Here is a 20,363-nt window from a genome sequence, read left to right on the forward strand (position 1 = left end):
AAGAAAAAAATGTAATGATAAAACAGAGAGAGCAGCAGCTGCCTGCTGGCGTCTCCATCCGGGCTCTGTGGGTTCTGTTTACTCTTTATTATTCTAGTCATTTAAAAGGAGGTCACGTTCACTGCATAACACCACAATACATAATCAGACAGGATGCATTTACAGTGATGCCTGCGCCGGTTTGTCAGCCTCAATCAATGCAAGTTGGAGCCCCAGGTGGAGAAGTAATAGCTGTAGAGACGAGGATATAAAGGGAGGAGGTGACATGGGTGCAGAATGCCAGTGCATTCCCAGTCTATGCTGTTATTGTCTGGGCTGGTTTTTGACAGATGGTGTTATCTCACAAACACACACACAGACACACACACACACATGCAGTCAATGTTTTACGACGCTGGGACAAAGCTGCACCATTGATAATGCATTTCAAAATGGCAAAAAGAATGCATGATGGCAAAAAGGTTAAATAACTGTTTTTTCTGTGTGTTTACAATAATGCATTATTGCACAAGAGCAACACTGTGCTGAGTACAACCACCTGCAGTGCATCTTTTAATACACTCTGAACAATAGGGCTTCCATCCAATGAAATAAAACAACATAAGGGATCAAAGCAAATCTACATTCTCATCCAAAATCATCTTTTAAAGTCTAAACAAACTTATCATCTTGATATCCGACACCTATTGCTCCTGATCTCGGTGGTTTGCCGGCTGCAGGTCTGGAAACACTTCATGAAGCCACATTGAAGAAATTGGACCCAGGAGGTTGACTGAAATGTCTGCAGTCTGTAAACGACAGGAAGTCCAATAAGACAGGAACTTTTTTGGGTATACGAAAGAAAATGTTGAGTTCAGTTCTACGCTTTTTGTCAGGCAGTTGCTAGGCTACAGAATAATATACAGATCCTATTTTGCTTTTGTTTATAAAAATGACACGCTTTAATCACACTTTAGTCTCGGCTGCTGAGAGGAGAACTTCAATCGGTGGCTGATGTGGAAGATTCAGCCTCATATATAATCAAACTCATGTATCGCTGTGAGTGAAGATGTAACAGAGTGATGTGTGTGAAGCAAAGCAGCTCTCTAAATTGGCTCTTTGATGGTTGCTGCATCTCACTGGAGGGAACCAGCAACAACAAATAAGCGTGAACATACATACTGTGAACACCCACACACACACACACACACACACACACACACAGGGCTGCACATATGCAAACCTTCCACTCAGAGAAAGTAACTTAATCACACTTTTGTTTGTCATTACTGGATGATAAACATGTAATCCCTGTGAAAGACGTCTCTGTTGACCCCGGCATCAGAATAATAAGCAGCTTGATCAAAACGAGCTGGAAAATGAAATCGATGCATCGCCTGTGCTTGAGTTTCTGTAAATTGACAAACAGACAAGAATGAATCATAAGTTTGACATCAGCCGCGCATAATGTGACGGGGCGGTCGATGCATTATTCACACATGGGCTATTGATTGGATTACAATGCGGCGCTCTGTTATCACTGCATTAAGAGTGCAACGTTCTCCTATTCAGCCTTCAGTGTGCAATATTTGTGATGGATCTAATTAAATGTTTGCATCATTATAGTGCAGTGCTGATGTTTTCTTCACGTGGAAGTAAGCTTTAACATCCAGAACACACTAAAGCTAGAAAAGGCACATCTTCAACCCAGAGATGCACGCAATGAATTCTGCCATTTGTGTAGAAGTGAATTAAACAGTCTGAGGTCTCAGAGGGACTATAACTCCTGCTGACTGAGCCCCACGGTCACGAATACCAAACTCTGCCAACTTCTAAGCCCCGTCTCTCCAGTCGCTCTCCTCTGAAGCTGTAACCCTCCTCCTCCCCTGCTTCTCTGCTAAAACCTCTTCCTCCTCTGTCCTGATCCCGTTCAGTCCCAGGAACATTCAAGGCCTTCTTCTGCTCAGCTGCCGTCCTGATGGTCCCCATCACTCCCCGTCAACCCACACATCCACATGAGCTACAGGACTTCTACTACTACTACAGCTGCTACAGGAACGCCCTATTCTCCCTTTAGTGATTCGCAACCTCTGCTGCTTCCGTCTGTTGGATCCTGAGAAGGAATTGGATGTGGAAGCCACAGTCATATTTAATGCTGATGGAGTTTGGTTGAGGCATTGGTGTGAATACAAGTCTTGTCTCAGGCTTTAAAGACGCAACGCTGCTATTTTGTTGTTGAATGCACAGCTGAGACTTAGTCATTTTATCTCCCCTTCCTCTTAATTAAAACCCCCAACAGTCTGCAACGTTGACACACTGATTAAAAACCTGTCTATGGTGTTTCCCTCTGTCGTATTGGAGGAAGTCTGTAAATGTCTACCAGCCAGCCTCTTTCACGGCAGGCATTTTGACAAGGAGGAAAAGGAAAAGCACAGGTGTTACTAATTACATTAATGATGGTTCTGTTCTGTTCAAGTAAGCCTGGTTGAAGAGCCAGCATGCACAACAGCAGGACCCTGAAACGGAAGCAGCTAAATGGAAGTCGGCCATTGTTTATTTTATTATTTATACCTGTGGTCTTCCTGCTGTCACACGTCAAATTGTCTGTCTGCTGTAAAAAAAAAAAGGCCCATTTTATATTTCAACATTTTTTAAATTTGATCATTTATATATATAATATTTTTCAGCTGAATTTTCTTTGAGTCATCCCATTACCCATTACTCTCAATAAAAGATTTTGGTGAAACTATTCCAAACTATCAAATCAATGCTGAGCTCGGGTCTCCACGTTCTTGGCCCTCAGCTCTCTTTTTTTTTTATCGTGGTGTTCTAGTGCGACCTAGTGGTCACCACCCAGAACTGCAGCTGCATAACTCCAACACAGTGTGACACCTTTTAGACTGGATAGGGTTAGAAAATTGGATCCTGGTGAACATATAGGAAGAATTAACATCCTAAGATGTTGTAATGAAAGGTGCATCAATAAATGTAGATTTGCATAAAACCATACCCAACCCACATGAGCTTAAAGGACACCACAAACTCATTAAAACCTCAACCAAATGCTGCATATATCACTTCAAACAATAAAAAACAATCAGAAAATGAAGACATTAAAGGAATTATAGTCACAACCTAAATTTCTACAATCCAATTGCATAAATCACTGGCAAAAGAAGTGATTTTAATACTGAAGAAATCAGACTAAACCCTCCAGTGCTTCCTTTTCCAGGTGTTTAAGATGGTAAGGTAGCAAACTTGAACATAAACTGACCAGCAATTCCAATTTGCTCTACACTGAAATGTTTTGTCGACCCATTCCGCTGGTGGTATGTCAAAGGAGTTCATGCAGTACTACCACAACACATCTTGTTAATGGTTTACCTAGAAAATGTTGATTCCAAAAATACACTGCGGTTATAAGAAAGAAATGAGCAGGATCATGAAGATGTGCACAAAAAAAAACATTTTATAATTTGTAAAAATCTAATTTAGTGTGTATGTGAGGCATTTTCACATCACAGAATACTGTTTTCCAGCCTTGTAATCATTCATGTTACCTTGCACACAATTTTTTTCCTGGACAACAAAAGCCTGAATTGTGGAGTAAATCAAATGGAATTGCATGAAAGTGAATGTCGGCATTATGGCATAAAGAGTGTCGTATCGCACTGGACCCTGAGCAACAGCAAAGGCCTGAACAGGTGAGATCAAAAATACAACCACTCTCGGTAAAAGGGTGGTTGTATTTTTGAAAAGCCAGTCAAAGTGGAACAAATAAAAAATGAATGTGTCTCTTTTGTAGTGATGGCTGCAAACAAAAGGCAGGGAGCAGATAGAGCGGTATTAGTGTGACATGTGTGTGTAATGTATGCTGATACATCGTGTGTCAAAGCCCTGCAGGACAACAACCACAACCACGCCTCCAGACTTCCAGACTGTCAGGACATCTGTCATCGCTGACAGTCATATGCCCTGCCATGTCTGTGTGTGTGTGTGTGTGTGTGTGTGTGTGTGTGTGTGTGTGTGTGTGTGTGTGTGTGTGTGTGTGTGTGAGACAAAGAGAGAAAAAGGATGGGTGAATCTTTTGGCAGCGGGTCATTCCAGAGAACATGGGAACAGCCGTGCTTCTTAAACATTCATGTCTGGTATCCTCAGTGGCACTTTTTGTTTTTGTTGTCAAAGGAGCTGAACCACGGCAGCCATGTCAGATCAAAACAAGTGTACAGACAGTATGAGAGCACGAAACGTGTATGAGACTCTGTTCAGACTCTCACAACTTATTTTGCCACCTGAACTGAAGCTGGCGCAGCTCATTCTCAAGAACTACAAAACCAAATATGTAATTCCTGACAGTAATTTTCTGGTCTAGTCCAGTTTGACTCAAGTGCGCTGACACACACACACACACACACACACACACACACACACACACACACACACACACACACACACACACACACACACACGCACACGCACAAATGTGAATTCCCTCCTTAAGAAGTCTATTCTTTTTACTGTAAACACCATGAATAACATTGACTTTAAAGTGCCTTTTCTTTCATTTAAAACTAGTTAATTAAAATAAGATGATTCTACTCTTTTAATCAACTTTGCTGAGGCCTTTTGAATTAGGAACGATGGGACAAGATGACAACTATTTCACAGAATACTTGCAGTTTTGATGGATGTATGCATGTATGCTCTAATGACACTAGGGGGAGCAGTTTACACACACTTGGATAACGTCTCACAGGGTGGTTATATGGGAGAACCATAGTTAAATAGGACAGAATGTGATTTTTTTTTTAAAGTAAATTTAACTGTGACGCTAAATCTGTGTGCTGTTTATTTCCTGGTGTGTGAGACTGATGAGAGGGTACAAGTGCAGCAGGTCAAAGGAATCCAGTCTTTATGGAACCAACAACCCTGGTCAATGTGATGGTACACTTCATTATAAATGAGGTATATCACAGAAAGATTCATAAGCATTGAAACAAACTGGGGCTGAATTGTTATGGGAAACAATGGGTATGACTCAAATGTGTCCAGCTTTGTTTTCCTTGTCCCAGGCCGTTATTTTTATTTCTGTGTAAATATATTGAGCGAGATGCAAAAATTAAATTCAGGTTAAATTCCCTCTATGTGCGTACTTGGTTACTCTGATAAGAATGAAAGTCTATCTCGTGGAGTACACACTCTGTAGATATGATAAATGTGTGATAAAAGTGATGTCATGTAATATAACTGGACGATGACACAATTGCATTGCCACAAAGTTATTGACAATATCCCTATTTTGCACATTTTTTTCAGCATCCCTGAGAACATGTATTTTAAAATAATTTAATTAAATTTGTATGACTTATTGGAATAAACAGGTGTTTAAAATATTTGGATTTCCAATATGTTCATAAATATCATAGCATATTAATATTGCCTTAATACAATATTCTGTCTATAAATCGCCCACATCTACAATATGATGCAATGTGATGACAACCCAGTGATATGTTTTGATGCTGAACCCTCACACTTAACCAAGCATTGGGTAATGGGTCGTGGTTGTTCATCTATGCACAGCTGGCCTGTATAACATAAACAGTGTGAGATATGTTCGTCAACAGAGCAGTGTTGGTTGTTATACTGTGATCACACTCACATAAGTTCATAGGCGGATACTGAAACCCCACCATCCTGTAATAGTACTCCATCTACTGTTTTGGTTAACAATTCCTATAACTTGGCAGCCTGCTGTAATGTAGTATCATGCAAGACAAGTGAACAATCATAGGCCTTATCATAACAACGCAAGCAAATACACACACAGATGACAAATCAAAAGGAAAAACATAAATAGATGAGCATAAAAAAAAAAAGCACAGAGTTCCACAGAAGGCACAAGGGAGTCACTGAATGCTGTTCATCCCTCCGGTAAAAATAAACAGAATTAAATCTATATGCCGAGGAGGACTGAAGCTGTTTTCTGAAGGCTTGTGGTGGCCCAATACTTTTATAATTGGTATGGTTCATGGATAACATTATATATAGCCGGTTTATATTATACAACATTGTCAGGAATATGTTTCCATTGTTGTCTCTGGTGCTTACAGTCCACCAGCCTTCATCAATGTCTGACATTAAGAAATAATAGAAGGTATGAACTAGAGAGATATCATTTATATATTTGTTTGCTTTAATTGGTCACCTGTGTAGAAATAATGATGATGTCCCATCACTGTAACGACTACATTCAATCAAGTCTCACTTCTATCAGTTTTTGCTTCACCTTGTTCAGAAAACTAAAATCTGACACTGTGAGAATAATTTGCCAAACCTTTTGGAATCACAGTGAACTTACGTCACCCTTCTCTAAATGTCTTTGCCATAGTGTACAACGGCCTCCACGAAAGGGTTTTACTAACTGCTTGTGCTTTTATTTTGGAAGTTTCCGAGACACACGATACATAAAACATGTGTTCTTTGTATCTATTTGCTGCTGTCAGCCCGCCCTATAGCTCTTCTTAACAGTAGTGGAGTCTTCACAGGGGTTCCCCATTCACAAAGACTGACTGACTTTACAGAGGGCGGGGGGAGGAAGGGAGAGAGAGGGAGAGAGAGAGAGAGGGAGAGAGAGGAGAGAGAGAGAGAGAGAGAGAGAGAGAGAGAGAGAGAGAGAGAGAGAGAGAGAGAGGGAGAGAGAGAGAGAGAGAGAGAGAGAGAGAGAGAGAGGGAGAGTTGAGACATCCCTTCCTCACTTGGCTGCATTCGGTTTACCGACACCGGAGAAGCGACCATGCTGTGGAAACTAGTTGAGAATGTCAAGTATGAAGATATTTATGAGGTAACGTTGCCGTCCATGTGTTTGTGGTCTTCAGGACTTATTAGAGATGCCGCTTTTGGGGAGTAATGAAGTGTTGAGTTAAGTGGTGTTCTGCAGGAGGCTCTAGGCCTGTTATTCTGTGATGTGGTGACTGAATATGAATTGGAGGACATTTCACTACATCACAAGATATTTCACTCGTTTACGGTCGAAGTGTTTATAATATATTTATGTTGTGTTTGCGGCTGTGGTGCAAGTCCACTCGCGTTTTGGATCATAAGGTAAAACGGGGAGGAAAAAATGACAGTGGATATAGACGATTTTTTTCTTTCACCTTTTCCAGAATGTACACATATGGGATATATCTTGAATATGGCACTACGTCTTTTGTGCAAATGTATGTTCAAAAGTAACATACAACTTTCATTTAAAAAAATATATTTTAGCTTCATACATATCTCTATAATGATATTTAGAAAAAGACTAGTGATGTTGCAAATTATGAATCCAAAAATAGTCGAATTACAAATGAAGATTTGAAAATACAGCAAAAGAAGAAGAAAAATAAGTGAGAACCGCTGGGTCATAGGAGGAGGGTGATGATGTGTCAGAAGTATGTAAATATTTTTGGCTTTCATCCCAGAACAATCATTTTTACAAAAACGAGCGAGGGGAAGGGGAGAAATACCGCCGCGCGCGGGGGCGAAACGATGCTCCGGCTCGCGCTGAATGGGGGCTCGAGCACAAAGCCAACGAAGAAAGGGCAGCTCGCGAGGCCCCTCGGCTCAGCCCGGTGGGAAACCCTCGTCTCGTGCCGCACATGGCTTTTCTCCCACGGCGCGAGGGAGGGGGAGGCAATAATGTTGTTAAACAAGTCATCCAAGAGAGGCGAAGAGGGGCCGCTATAGTCTACGATATAAAGTTTAATCGCTTCTTTTGACTCGTGACACCGTTCACACGAGCCCCCTTTGCTCCCCGCGGTGTCTCGGGTGGGTTTTTCAGCAGGCCAATAAAAGGCAGCTGCAACACTTCATGAGCCACCGTTTACTCAGTGCGTAATCTTCAGTGTGCGAGTGTTATTGCAAGGCTGAAGTTTAGCTTACATATATTTTGGTGACACCGTAATAGGATGTGTTCAATCTTGGTGTCTGTGCGTAAAAGTAAACTGCGTTTGAATTTGGGGGAAGCCTTCTCCACATCATCTTGCACTGGCACGAGGCTGAGTGTGCCCTTGACCCTGGTGGTAAAAGAGTCACCCGGTGAGCTTTACAGGACCCCCTGTTCATAGTGTTATCCACCACATTGACTTATGTTGGTTTTTATAAACGGTTTGCGCAAAAGTGTCTCCAAGAATGAGCGTCTTCCTTGCGTCAGATTTTGCCTATATAAAAAGAGCCCCAAAGTGCGCTTTTTTTTGGTGATGGGAATTCCTCCCTGGTCTGGTCACCTTGTTCTCTTTCTCCTGCGAGGGAGAGAGAGAGAGAGAGAGAGAGAGAAAGAGAGAAAGAGAGAGAGAGAGTGAGAGAGAGTCCTCTTTCTATCTCCTGCTGTTCGCGCGTCGTTTCGGCTCTCCACGGAATTTCAACGTCACTCATGGTTGCGCGAGAGGCTTCACGCTCCATGTGCCGCCAGTCCCCTGCCTGGCGCACATTAATATTCCTGTAAGTCTCAGTCATGAATAACAATTACACCGTATACCGGGGGTAGAGGCGGGCGCTCTCGGTGCTCACACTCAGAGCGGCGGCAGCTCCGGGCGGAAGAAGGTTCATCATGGAGCTGTAGACCAGGCCGCGCCTGCAGATACGAACGCGTTGCTTTTACCTGGAATTAGTTTTGGCTATCTCGGGCCAACGCTATCTTTACCATACTGCTGATACCAACAGAGGGCTTACAAATGTTAGTTCACTCCTACTCCACTGCGGTGAGTTTCCTTTCCTCACAATGTATATCAGAATTAGTTTGCGCAAATGGTGAAGCCGTAGACATTGCTAGGAGGTTTTTGTTCTGGGTCATTTTAAAACAGGCTATAACCTTTTTTCTTCCAGGCTCCTCTAAGGCATTGGATCTCCTAAACAAAAAAAGGCAGTTAGGCTACTTTGGCTACATCACCAGGGGCAATATACGCTAATAAACGCACCGTGGTCCTATAGGCCCCCATTTGTTTTTATTTCGTTAAAATGTGGTTCCAATAGCAAGGAGTTGATTTGTTCTGTTCTTCTCTGCACCCTCTTCAAGGACCGGCATGACGGTGTCTCGAGCCACAGCTCGCGCCTGTCCCAGCTGGGCTCGGTATCGCATGCGGGACCATACTCCAGCGCGCCGCCGCTGTCTCATGCGCCATCCTCGGACTTCCAGCCTCCGTACTTTCCACCACCGTACCAGCCGCTCGCTCACTACCAGAGCCAGGACCCGTACTCCCACGTCAGCGATCCGTACTCCCTGAACTCCCTGCACCAGAGCCAGCAGAGCGCATGGGGGGCGCGGCAGCGGCAGGACGCCGGGGAGCGGATGGACAGCTCGGCTCTGCTGGCGCAACCGCGTGCCTCGCTGCCTCAGCTGTCCGGGCTGGACCCACGGCGGGACTACGGTGTGCGGCGGCCGGACGTGCTGCTGCACTCCGCTCACCCGGGACTGGAGTCCGGTATGGGCGACGGACTGCTGCAGGGGCTGCACGGTATGGAGGATATTCAGGTGAGTCAAAGATCACAGATGAGATTTACAGGAGTAATGTAACACATGTTCCAGCTCCAGTTATGATGTTCTTCTTCTTTTTTTTTTTTTAAATGATATTGAGATCATTTCATCCGAGAACTGCACGTCTGTCGGACAAAATGGGGGAATATGGCACTGCAATTCTAATAAAATGTATTGTGTATAATCTTAATAGCAGATATAAAACGCGATTAATTGTAATTATAAATGTAACAATTTACAGTAAAGCACTTTTATGTTTGACCAAAACGAACATATTAACTCCAGGTATATAAAACATTTTGCATGTGAAAAACCACAACGAAATTAAAATAAAAGGATAAATGACAAAAATGACAAAAATGACAAATAGAATGGCAAAAATTGCAGTGTAAGAAACGGATTGGTAATATCTGACAGTAGTCTTCTTCATTGTCTCCTTGGCTTTTGGAGTTAAGGTCAGTGAACTCAGAGCAGCTCCCTCAGGGCTGGACTCTCACAGCAGCTGTAGCCTGAACACAAATGGCCCACAGCTAAACAAACCGTCTTCAGAGAGCTCAGACATCTTCTTTGATGAGAGGATGCTGATATGTGGAATAATTCACTTATCCATAATTGCTGCATGGAGCTCAAATGTCGCTTAAGAATTCAAGTTCACCTCCCTTCACTGTCATAATGGTTAATACACATTTAAAACAGCAAAGTCTGGAGAAGATGCTGGAATATTTTTTGATCAACTTTAATATGTAGAATAAAATAGCCTTTGTGTTTTTTCACCTTTCTGAAAACATGTATTTTATGAATGATTATTATTTACTCTATGTATTATTATTATTAAAATTATTATTACTACTATTATCATTATTATTATTATTATTATTATTACTAATATCATCAAATACATGCTAATTTGACTACTGTTGTGATTTAATTCATAGAATTTGAAGGCTGTCATTTTTGTTGTGTTTTTTGCTGCCATGTAAAAAAGACCTGGTGAAATAGACTTTATATTCAGCTGTGTAGGATTTCATCTTCCTCTCGTTTCCCCTCAGGGCACAACCATCACGAATTGTTAGCCATTTAACCTCCACATTAGATTCTCATTTCTGGCTTTCCTTATTTGTGTCATGCATTTATTAACCCCATTTAAATTATTTTTTTTACGAGCGTGCACAACAGCAGGGTCTATTCATAGAGGCATTTATTGAGATTGATGAATGGGGCTTTAAATTTGTGAGAGGAGCTTCTTATAGCCTATATGAGTCACGACTCAGACCTGAAATTAATCCTCCGAGATTTTGTAAAAAAACTCAAATAAAGTTTCACATACTCTTCATGTGTTATTACTACTGTGTGGACCTGCGTGTATAAAACATATTATAATGATTTGTATTATTTATCTTGCTTCTAACAGACCATTGACGACACCAACGGAACGAACATCCTGGATCAATCAGTAATTAAGAAAGGTAACACACACACACACACACACACACACACACACACACACACACACACACACACACACACACACACACACACATCACATCTGTCTGTCCGTCTTCTCAGTGGCACTGTCCTCATATCTTGTTTCTTTGCTCCTTGTTATATAATGTAGTTTTATAAATTATGATATGATTATATTATTATTTATGTGCGACTTGGATCTAAACTGGACCCGACAAATCTCCATGTTTTGGTTCTGTCAAAGGTCGCTCCCTGGTCCACGCAGGCGCACATTGTTTTTCGGGTATCCGGGATGAGGAGTTCGAGGCCGGGTTAACGATCCCGGTATATTGACTACAGCAGGCAGTGTGTCGCTGACAGGCTGCCATGCTGCCGCCCTGATGATGTGCGGTGATTTAGTTACGGGACGTTGAGTGACTGAGCTCCCCGCGGGGCATTTAAGCCGCTGATGTAATAAATGGCACCGCTCACGGAGATCTCGTGAGCTCGTTTAAAGCTAATCTGCGGTATTATCCCCCGTGGAGCCATCAAAAAAAAAACTCGCACTGGCCCCTACGCATGCATGCACGAGACTAGCTGGCTTTTTTCTTTTCTTTTCTTTTTTTTTACGCCATTAGCTCGAGCATTAACACGCGGGATGAAGCAGCATCCAGTGCTGCTGGTGGGAGTTAAACCGGCCGTGGAGAAAAGACGGGGAGGTGGTTAATGCGATTGCGAGAGCGCGAGCCAATCAACAATCGATAATATTGTAATGAGAATGTCGCGCGACATTAAATAACAGCAAATGCCCGGCGCGTGGGCGCTTCATTAGGCCAGGGCCGCCCTCAGAGCGCGCGTGGTGTCATACGCTGAAGTAAAGTTTGACAGAAGAGATTTAAAACTTGAGTGGATGCATTCACTTGTATATATATAATAAAACAAAGCGTGTTATGTAAGAGAAGCACTCACATCGCATCTCTGACCTCCCCTCTTTCAGTTCCCATGCCACACAAGAACATGGGCTCTCTGATGCTCGGCAAGGACGGGCTGATCGGCGGAATCACCGTGAACATAAACGAGGTGTTCTGCTCGGTACCGGGCCGCCTGTCGCTGCTCAGCTCCACCTCCAAGTACAAAGTGACCGTAGGGGAGGTGCAGAGGAGGCTGTCCCCGCCCGAGTGCCTCAACGCCTCCTTGTTGGGGGGCGTGTTGAGAAGGTAGGACTTCCGCCTCGGAGCATGCTGACGCAGGAACAACTCTGGATGTATGAAAAAGCGTGTGGCCCTGGGATCTATTAATTAAATCCTGAGCTGTGTGAAAAAGGCCTTTTGTATCTGTGCCATTTACCTCATATAGATTCTACTTAACATTACAATCTCTGGAGACAAACTGGAGCACAGGTTGACGCCTGAAGTTCAAACTCTGGAGGGAATGTTGGCAAGTTATTAATATAACGCTATGTGAGAGGATTTTTGTTGTATCCTGTAATTTTTAAATTTTATATATATGCCTACTTTTGTAACATAAAATGTACATTAATTAGTTGTCTTTTTTCTACAGAGCAAAGTCCAAAAACGGTGGGAAATGTCTGAGAGAAAAACTGGAGAAGATTGGACTCAATTTACCTGCTGGAAGACGCAAAGCTGCCAATGTCACATTACTAACATCTCTTGTAGAAGGTGATTGATGTGCTGTTTTTTTTATTTTATTTTGAACTCCATAAATACAGAAACTGCAGAAATATACTCTTTAGCCGGATATAGACCATTTGGGGAAGTTGTGGCTCTAAAAACCAAAAATGTTCTCTGCTCAATATGACAATGATTTCAGCATCACCAACAATAAGCACAGCTATACTACAAAGGTCACGGCCAACAAATGACAATGACCCTGTATTCATAAAGTGACTGCTATATAATATCAGGAAAATAAATACTCAATGTTGAAGAGTGGAGAGAGGAGGACTGGGGTTATTAGATTTAATTAAATGGTTAATTAATTGATTAAAGGCTGCAGGTTGGGCCTAGCCGGTTGTATGGCAGCAATTTGGCTATTTTATAGCCAAATTGCATACATTGCAATTATATAAGCCTTTTTTCTCACACATGTAGCCCACTATAATATTCCTCATAAACTGGTCATTTCAATTAAGACAACCAGGTAATATATACAAGGACCATTTCTTTCTACTTTTTAAAATGTATAGTTCAGTTATTGGTATTCACACCCAGGATTTGCTCATCTACTCAGAAAGTCATGAAGCTACTTTAAACAAGCATGCTAACTTATCAGACATTTACATTTTGGGATGTATTGGGATTTACTACATTTGGGTGTTGTGGTCACCCTTGCCTCAAAAGCGTCATAATTAAAAAAAAAAATGTAATGACGAAGACTAGCTAATTAGCAACTATCTTTAATTTTCACAATTAAAAACAGGGATAAATGTAACACTTTCTTTTGTTTTTGCGTTACCCGAGAGGACGACATCGGAGGGGAAATAGTGCGTAAAGGGTTAACGCTTCAGTTTGAACAGATATTTGCATACAAAGAAAATAAGCGGATCAAAGCACATTAATTCGTTCTTTATAAAAACAGAGAAAAAGAAACACGTGTAGGTTTTTGTGAAGCGGGGTTATTGTTTGTCTGCACTACATTTTTCCATCGAGTGTAACCGCTCATGTCGTCCCCCAGGTGAAGCGGTCCACCTGGCCCGGGATTTCGGTTACATCTGCGAGACGGAGTTCCCCACCAAAGCCGTGAGCGAGTACCTCAACCGGCAGCACGCGGACCCCAACGAGCTGCACACGCGGAAAAACATGCTGCTGGCGACAAAGTGAGTTTGATGGACCGTTTGATTGGATTCTGCCCCCTTATAATCTTTATAGGATGTTGTCTGTCATAGAATATATAATACACGTCTGCAGTGAGATACCGCTGGTAATGATATTATACCCCACGAGTAGCTCTAGTTCAATCACTGAAATGAGCAATATAGAGATTTAGACAGGTTCAACCAGAGCACAGCATCATGGAAAATACAAAGTCAGAGCCCTGATTCAATACGTTATGTCTGTCAGCACAGACGAGCAAAGTGCTGGGTAACAACACAAACATCCAGTCCAGCTCAAGATATTGTCCTACTGTCCTAATGCAGCAGATGTTCTCCTATTTAAATGTCCCAAAGATGCACATCAGTCATGCATTCATGGCTCAGTATCTCCCTGTTGAGACAAGGTTTACAGTTCCAGAGTGCCATGTGGAAACATTTTGTCGCTGTTGAATTGAATTACATAACTGACACACACACACACACACACACACACACACACACACACACACACACACACACACACACAGTGAAAAAAACAGGACATTCGTCTTCTGTAAGTAGTTACATTTCTGATAAATGAAATTATTGTGAAATTAAATCCTCCCATTTTCCCGGGGCCTCTGTGGCTCCTCTTGAAGACCCCTGAGGGGGGCAAACCTCTCCTATATCCTCTGCTCTGTACTCTCTAGCACACACAGTCCATTTTGCCACAGTGAACATGACATTGACATTTAAAAAGGGAGAGTGAGATTTTCTTAACGAAACACATCTGACTCGATATGGATCTAACCTGTAATGAAAATGGCTGATTGGAAAATTGGCCCACTAAAAAACGAGGGCAGTTAAATTCAATTCAACCGTTTAAGAAATGAGCAGGAATCCGCATTAAAAGTCAAGAATCGTATAGTGACTAAACAAAAGTGGCAAGGCATTCATTTTCACCACCTGAATAACCTTTAGCTCAAGAATACATGAACCTTATTTGAAGCTGGACACTTTAATGTCGCCTGTATCAGCTCACAGACATTATTAAATACCAGCTCTGAGGTTGTATGCTTGACCTCTGCTTCTGCTCTTAGAAGCGATCCATTTTACCGGTTCTCCTCGTAAAGTTACTTATATTAATCCATTTTTATGGCCGTTAAACTGTGGAATTGAATCCAGGATCTTCTGATTACTTTTTAGCAAGCGAGCAACATAGATTTTCTTGAAAGAAACCAGGGCAAGGAGAGGTGATGTGGATTTGTAAATGTGGATTAAATCACAGAATTACTTTGAATTTTTTTTTCCTATTTTTACTAAGACCAAAAAAAAAAAAAAAAAAGCCATTTGCCAATTAATGTGCGGCCCTGTTCCACGTCCATTTATTCCCCTGAATGAGTTTTCTAGATGAAAAGGTTGCAAGCAGAACTGCAAACTATCTAACAAAGATCCCTTCAGGAAGCTTGTATTTTTAGCTTGCATAAACAGTGCTGTCTGCTGGCCTGCACTGCATAAACCATCTGCCTGTGTGTGTGTGTGTGTGTGTGTGTGTGTGTGTGTGTGTGTGTGTGTGCATCCCGATGTACTCAGTATGTACGGTGTGTTTGGTGGTGGATGTTTGATGCTCAGATTCAAACCTGTTCCAATACTGTGTGTCGGCGCTGCCTCTTAGAAATTCATTATTTAGCAGTGAAGTGTTTCAAGTCGTCAGAAAACAACAGCGAGAGCCTTGAGTGTAGCCCGCGGTGGCGGCTTCTCCTCTCTACTCCCCTAACCCCAGCTGGGCTCGGCCTGCACAGCCTGTCACTCATTTGCTGGAGCTCTGCCCTTAGGCCGCACACAGGGTGTGTGTGTGTGTGTGTGTGTGTGTGTGTGTGTGTGTGTGTGTGTGTGTGTGTGTGTGTGTGTGTGCATGTGGGCGTGCAAGTACAAATTTGAGAGAGAGGTCTCTTGAATATGTAATGTGGGGCCTAGAACCAGAGGAGAATTTGCTGAAATTTAAGAAGGAGAACAAGGTGAAGTCGTGGTTTTATTTTACCGTTTCATTTTTCCCATGTGAAGAATGAAGATCCACTGGATGACCTCTTGTCTCAAATTACATATATTTGCAGTTAGAGATTGGCTCTTAAGGTGGAGGCCTCAAACCACACAACATTCCTGTTCTAAAATGAGTTCAGTTTTACTTCAGTTTCCAGAAATCACTGGCTAGTGTTTTTGGACAATGTTATGTGCTAATTATTGGCTTTTAGTATTTCTGGGAGTATTTAAAGTATTGTGGAAAGGTATTTTTGTCATTCTTGAAGTTAACTTGTCCAACATGATGGTATGATGTTATATTGAGTCAGTGTTTAAGGTTGAGAGGGTATCCAGTGGAGTCAGGAGCAGAAACACTTGTCCAAAGCATCAACAATAAAACATGTGTAATGTCAGGCCTTCAGAATAAAAGGTAAAGCTTTGTATTAGATTTTCACAAAAAAACAGGTATAAACTTCCTGCAGAAGACATGTTTTTGCTTTTAATGAGAGAACTCCTGCTCTCTCGGCGCTGCCACTGTCCAGGTAACAGCATACAGTAGCAGCTGATTTCACAATTATTTTCAGAATCGTTTTATTGCCAAGTACGTTTGCGCACACCAGGAATTTGGCTTGGCGATTGGTACATAACAATAATCACAGCGCAATAGTGTAAGACATTTAAAAATACAAATATGAACGTTTACAATAGAATAAACAAACAAAACAAATTGAGAGCACGTCAAAGCGAGTCTGTTATTAAAGTGTCACGTGTATATTTAAAGTGAAGAGCTGTGCAGGGATATGTAAATGTCTGTGATTGTGTCAGTGGGGGTCCATGGTGAATTGCATCAAGTTCATGTTTTTTCCTCTGACTGTTCTCCGAACCCATTTTTGGAAATCACATCAATCAATGAAAAGGGGAAAGGAAGCTTGCTATGCTGCGTTGCAAAAGTAATTTCTTAAATCTTCACAGTCACACGGCACTGTTGCATTAAGCGTTTGCTTTACTGCCCTTCCAGTAAACAGGGTGGTGCTGTCTTCAGCAGCCGCTAAACAATCGGAAAGAATTGTATCAGTCTGGGTTTCAGTGATGGCCCCAATTCATTTCTAATCCTAACACATTGTAACACTACTGACACCACAATTGTTTTTTTTTAATCTGCTCTTTGAGTTGTTTTTCAACAGGACATGAAGTTCTAAAAAAAAAAAGAAAGAAAAAAAGAGAGAGAGATGCACTAAATGCAGCGTTAAGTGATTGTGCTTCTTTTTCCTCAGTGCAATTAAAGCATTATTAAAGAAGTGTGAGATTTGTACCTGATGTAAGATTTTCTTTATTGATAGATTGTATTCAGTTTCAGGTATTGTTGCAGGAACGTCTGCTAATGCAACTAAACAAATATTACTCACTATCTTCTTTTGTTTCACCACATAGGCATCTCAGTAAGGTGCTGCCAGTGGTTGATTTGTGGGCATTTCCTGAGTTTTTAAGTTGGGCAAAGCTTGCACATGCTCTATACTGTTTTGCTGACTGGGTCCGTATTGATAGGCATTTTAGTACTAAGTGAATATTGGTTACTTATTGTACTCTGTTACTCTGCAATCATTCATGGGAATTTGCTATCTTGTAGTAAAAATTCCCAAAAAAAAAAAAACGTTTGTCATGTTTGGAAAACACTAAAATGACAGATACTGAACACTATTTCTGGGGAAACCCTTAGACAAGGCAGAGTTCCCTCCTGATGTCTTGTGTCTTCTGCCCCCCTGCAGACAGCTGTGTAAGGAGTTCACAGACCTGCTGGCCCAGGATAGGACTCCCCTGGGCAACTCCAGGCCCAGCCCCATCCTGGAGCCCGGCATCCAGAGCTGCCTCTCCCACTTCTCCTTCATCACGCACGGCTTCGGCTCGCCCGCCATCTGCGCCGCGCTCACCACCCTCCAGAACTACCTCACCGAGGCTCTCAAAGGACTCGACAAGATGTTTCTCAACAACCCTCCCAACAACCGGCACGGGGACGGCGGCAACAAGGCCGACAAAGAGGAGAAGCAGCGGAAATGAAGCCGGGAAGGTCGACGACGGAGAGCCAAACGGGAGGCAGACACACAGACAGAGGCTTCAACACCGTTAACTTCTAGCTTTACACCACTGCCACTGACCTGCCACACACAGGGCTGAGGTGGAGGAGGAGGAGGAGGAAGAGGAGGAAGGCTTGGTAGAGAGGAGAAAAAGGCAGAGGAAGACACCTGTGGGCCAGTGTCAGAGAGCACAGAGGGATGTTTCATCTGTGTTACGTTCTTTTCATTCCCCTGAGGACATGATGGTTACTGTGTTACATCCATTACGCTCCCCCTGCCTGCATCCTGTGAGACTGAGATGCTGTGAGCAGCCAACAAACAACATTGTGTGTGTGTGTGTGTGTGTGTGCCTGAGTGTGTGTGTGTGTGTGTGCTTGTGTTTGTCCTCACGCAGAAAAAGCATTGTGGGTATGAAGATTGGGTGATGAGCATTCTATCTGTGAAACAGGTTTGTCTGGTGACTTAACAAGGAGGGAGGGTGTTAATTTATGTGTGTAAATATTTATTTATATTAATTTAAATGGATGGTTGTGTAAATAGGTGCACCAGCTATTTTGGAGTAGCCCTATTTATCTGTGATTCGACCTTTTGTGAGCCGGCGGGGGTGCAGGACTCATCCAGTGTTTTTTTTCTGTTCTTCTAGAGCTGTTGTCATGGTGCTGATGATGGGTAGACATGCTTCTAATTGTCCAGTGATTTCATTTCTATCACATTGATAATAAACCATGTGTTTTACTATGTGAGGTGTGCAGCCTGCGCCTTTTCTCCACGAGAGTCCCACTACGGTTCGGGGGTCGGACTAAAACATGGTATTCATTGGCTGATCTGGGAGATTAAAAAGGAAATGCAACTTTCTGAATGATCGAAATTGGAGTTAAACCCTAACACAGTTTTATTGATTGTTGATATTCAATGTAACAGTTCAAATTCACAGGCCGGGCATTGTCATTCTGATTTAAATGAAATGTGAGTTAGGGTTTTAACAACTGCTGTCTGTTCATCACAATATAAATGTCTTACTGGTTTAAGTACCAGTGTAAAAAAAAAACATTAAGATCTAATAAATGGGCCAACAGCAGCATTGAAGAAAACCATCAAATTTAATTTCACTTTTCATTTTGACTAATTATTTACTGCAGAAGACGGTACATTTCAATCCATAACAAAAGCAAAATTAAGAATTAGTATTTCCTATATTCATTATTAAAAGCCATAAATGGATAATAAGCCCTCAATAATAAGCCATAAATCTTCCCGAAGGGAGGAAATTATCTGGAAGCTGTAAAAATGTCTTTGATTCAAATGTATATAAAAATGTAACCCCACCACCAATACTGCAAACACAGAATTGGAGTCACATTGATACACTGAATAGAACTAATCCAGTCATCAACGTTATTTGAAAAGGCTTGTTTACCTTAATAATGTTTGCAAGAACAAGAGCAAAACAGCTTTTATGATGTTCATGGAGTATTTTCCATGTTTAATGCAAAAAAATGTATATGACTTCACCACAATTGTTGTTTGTGAGGAAAAAAATGGCTAAATGGTCCTTTAAATTGGCCTATATTTTGTTATTGATGACATGGAGATTATTAAAGATATAGCCTAACCAAATTGTTAACGAATTTATGGCATGTATAGTCCAAGATTAAAATTGTAAGTAATATGAATAAAAGTAAAAATAATGTTTTCATATTTTGCTTTGTAAGGTATAAAATATCAGTAGTCGTTTAAAATATCAGTAGTCTGGAGTCTATATATTGCAAAGCCTCTGAAATGAACGCACGCACGCACACACACACACACACACACACACACACACACACACACACACACACACACACACACACACACACACACACACACACACACACCATGATGGATACTGCCTTATTCCAGGGAGATAATTGGCTGTATTTTCTGGCCAGCGAGGCCCTCGTTTCAGAGAGGCTTCTCTCTCTCTCTTTTCGCGCGCGCAGGGGGAGTAGAATCGTGCCTCGCGGGCCCGCTTCTGCGGTGGGGAGCTACCGCCGGTGTACTAATGACGGGAGAGCGCGAGAGACACAGAGCAAAAGTAGAGAGAGACGGAGAAAGAAAGCTAATGAGAAAAAGAGAGACGGAGAGAAAGAAAATAGCGAGCTTGAGAGGAGGAGAGCGAGAGAGGGGAAGAGTGTCCCGCGGGCTCAGTGTGACCCGTGGAGTGGAACGCCGCGTGACGCAGGTGCAGAGTTCAGCACCCGCATGTCCGCGAGCGATTCTCGCTCAACAAAGACAGGAAGCTGCTGAGCATCAGTGGTTACAACAACGACAGGTTGGCTGGAACTATAAACAAACAAACAAGCCAAAGAAAACAAAACAGCAAACACGGAAGAGAAACACGACGTTTTAACTAATGAACTGAGGCAGCATCCCTTCATCAAGAGGATGAGTATCGATTTTAAACTTTACAAAGGCACTCAATGTAAAACTATGTAATTTTAATGTTAGTTGATTCAATTGACTGAAATGTGTCAATTAC

The 20,363-nt window shown here is 42.1% G+C and overlaps 1 protein-coding gene across 2 annotated transcripts; it reads left to right on the forward strand.

Annotated features, from left to right (window-relative positions):
* Positions 1 to 6,747: 6,747 nt before the first annotated feature.
* tfap2b (transcription factor AP-2 beta) lies at positions 6,748 to 18,547 on the forward strand. 2 transcript variants are annotated; one of them, XM_068708222.1, is made up of 7 exons: positions 6,748 to 6,823; positions 9,038 to 9,493; positions 10,908 to 10,962; positions 11,937 to 12,156; positions 12,500 to 12,618; positions 13,634 to 13,775; positions 17,537 to 18,547. In XM_068708222.1, the coding sequence occupies exons 1-7, from the start codon at positions 6,776 to 6,778 to the stop codon at positions 17,823 to 17,825; spliced, it is 1,329 nt and encodes a 442-aa protein (XP_068564323.1). In that variant the 5' UTR covers positions 6,748 to 6,775; the 3' UTR covers positions 17,826 to 18,547. The 2 variants fall into 2 exon arrangements, with proteins under 2 accessions (XP_068564323.1, XP_068564322.1); XM_068708221.1 differs by lacking the exon at positions 6,748 to 6,823 and adding an exon at positions 8,572 to 8,723.
* Positions 18,548 to 20,363: the final 1,816 nt, after the last annotated feature.

Source organism: Cebidichthys violaceus, unplaced genomic scaffold (assembly GCF_023349555.1).
Source record: "Cebidichthys violaceus isolate CVI_PGR_0920_01 unplaced genomic scaffold, fCebVio1.0.p SCAF_14, whole genome shotgun sequence".
Lineage (NCBI taxonomy): Eukaryota > Metazoa > Chordata > Actinopteri > Perciformes > Stichaeidae > Cebidichthys > Cebidichthys violaceus.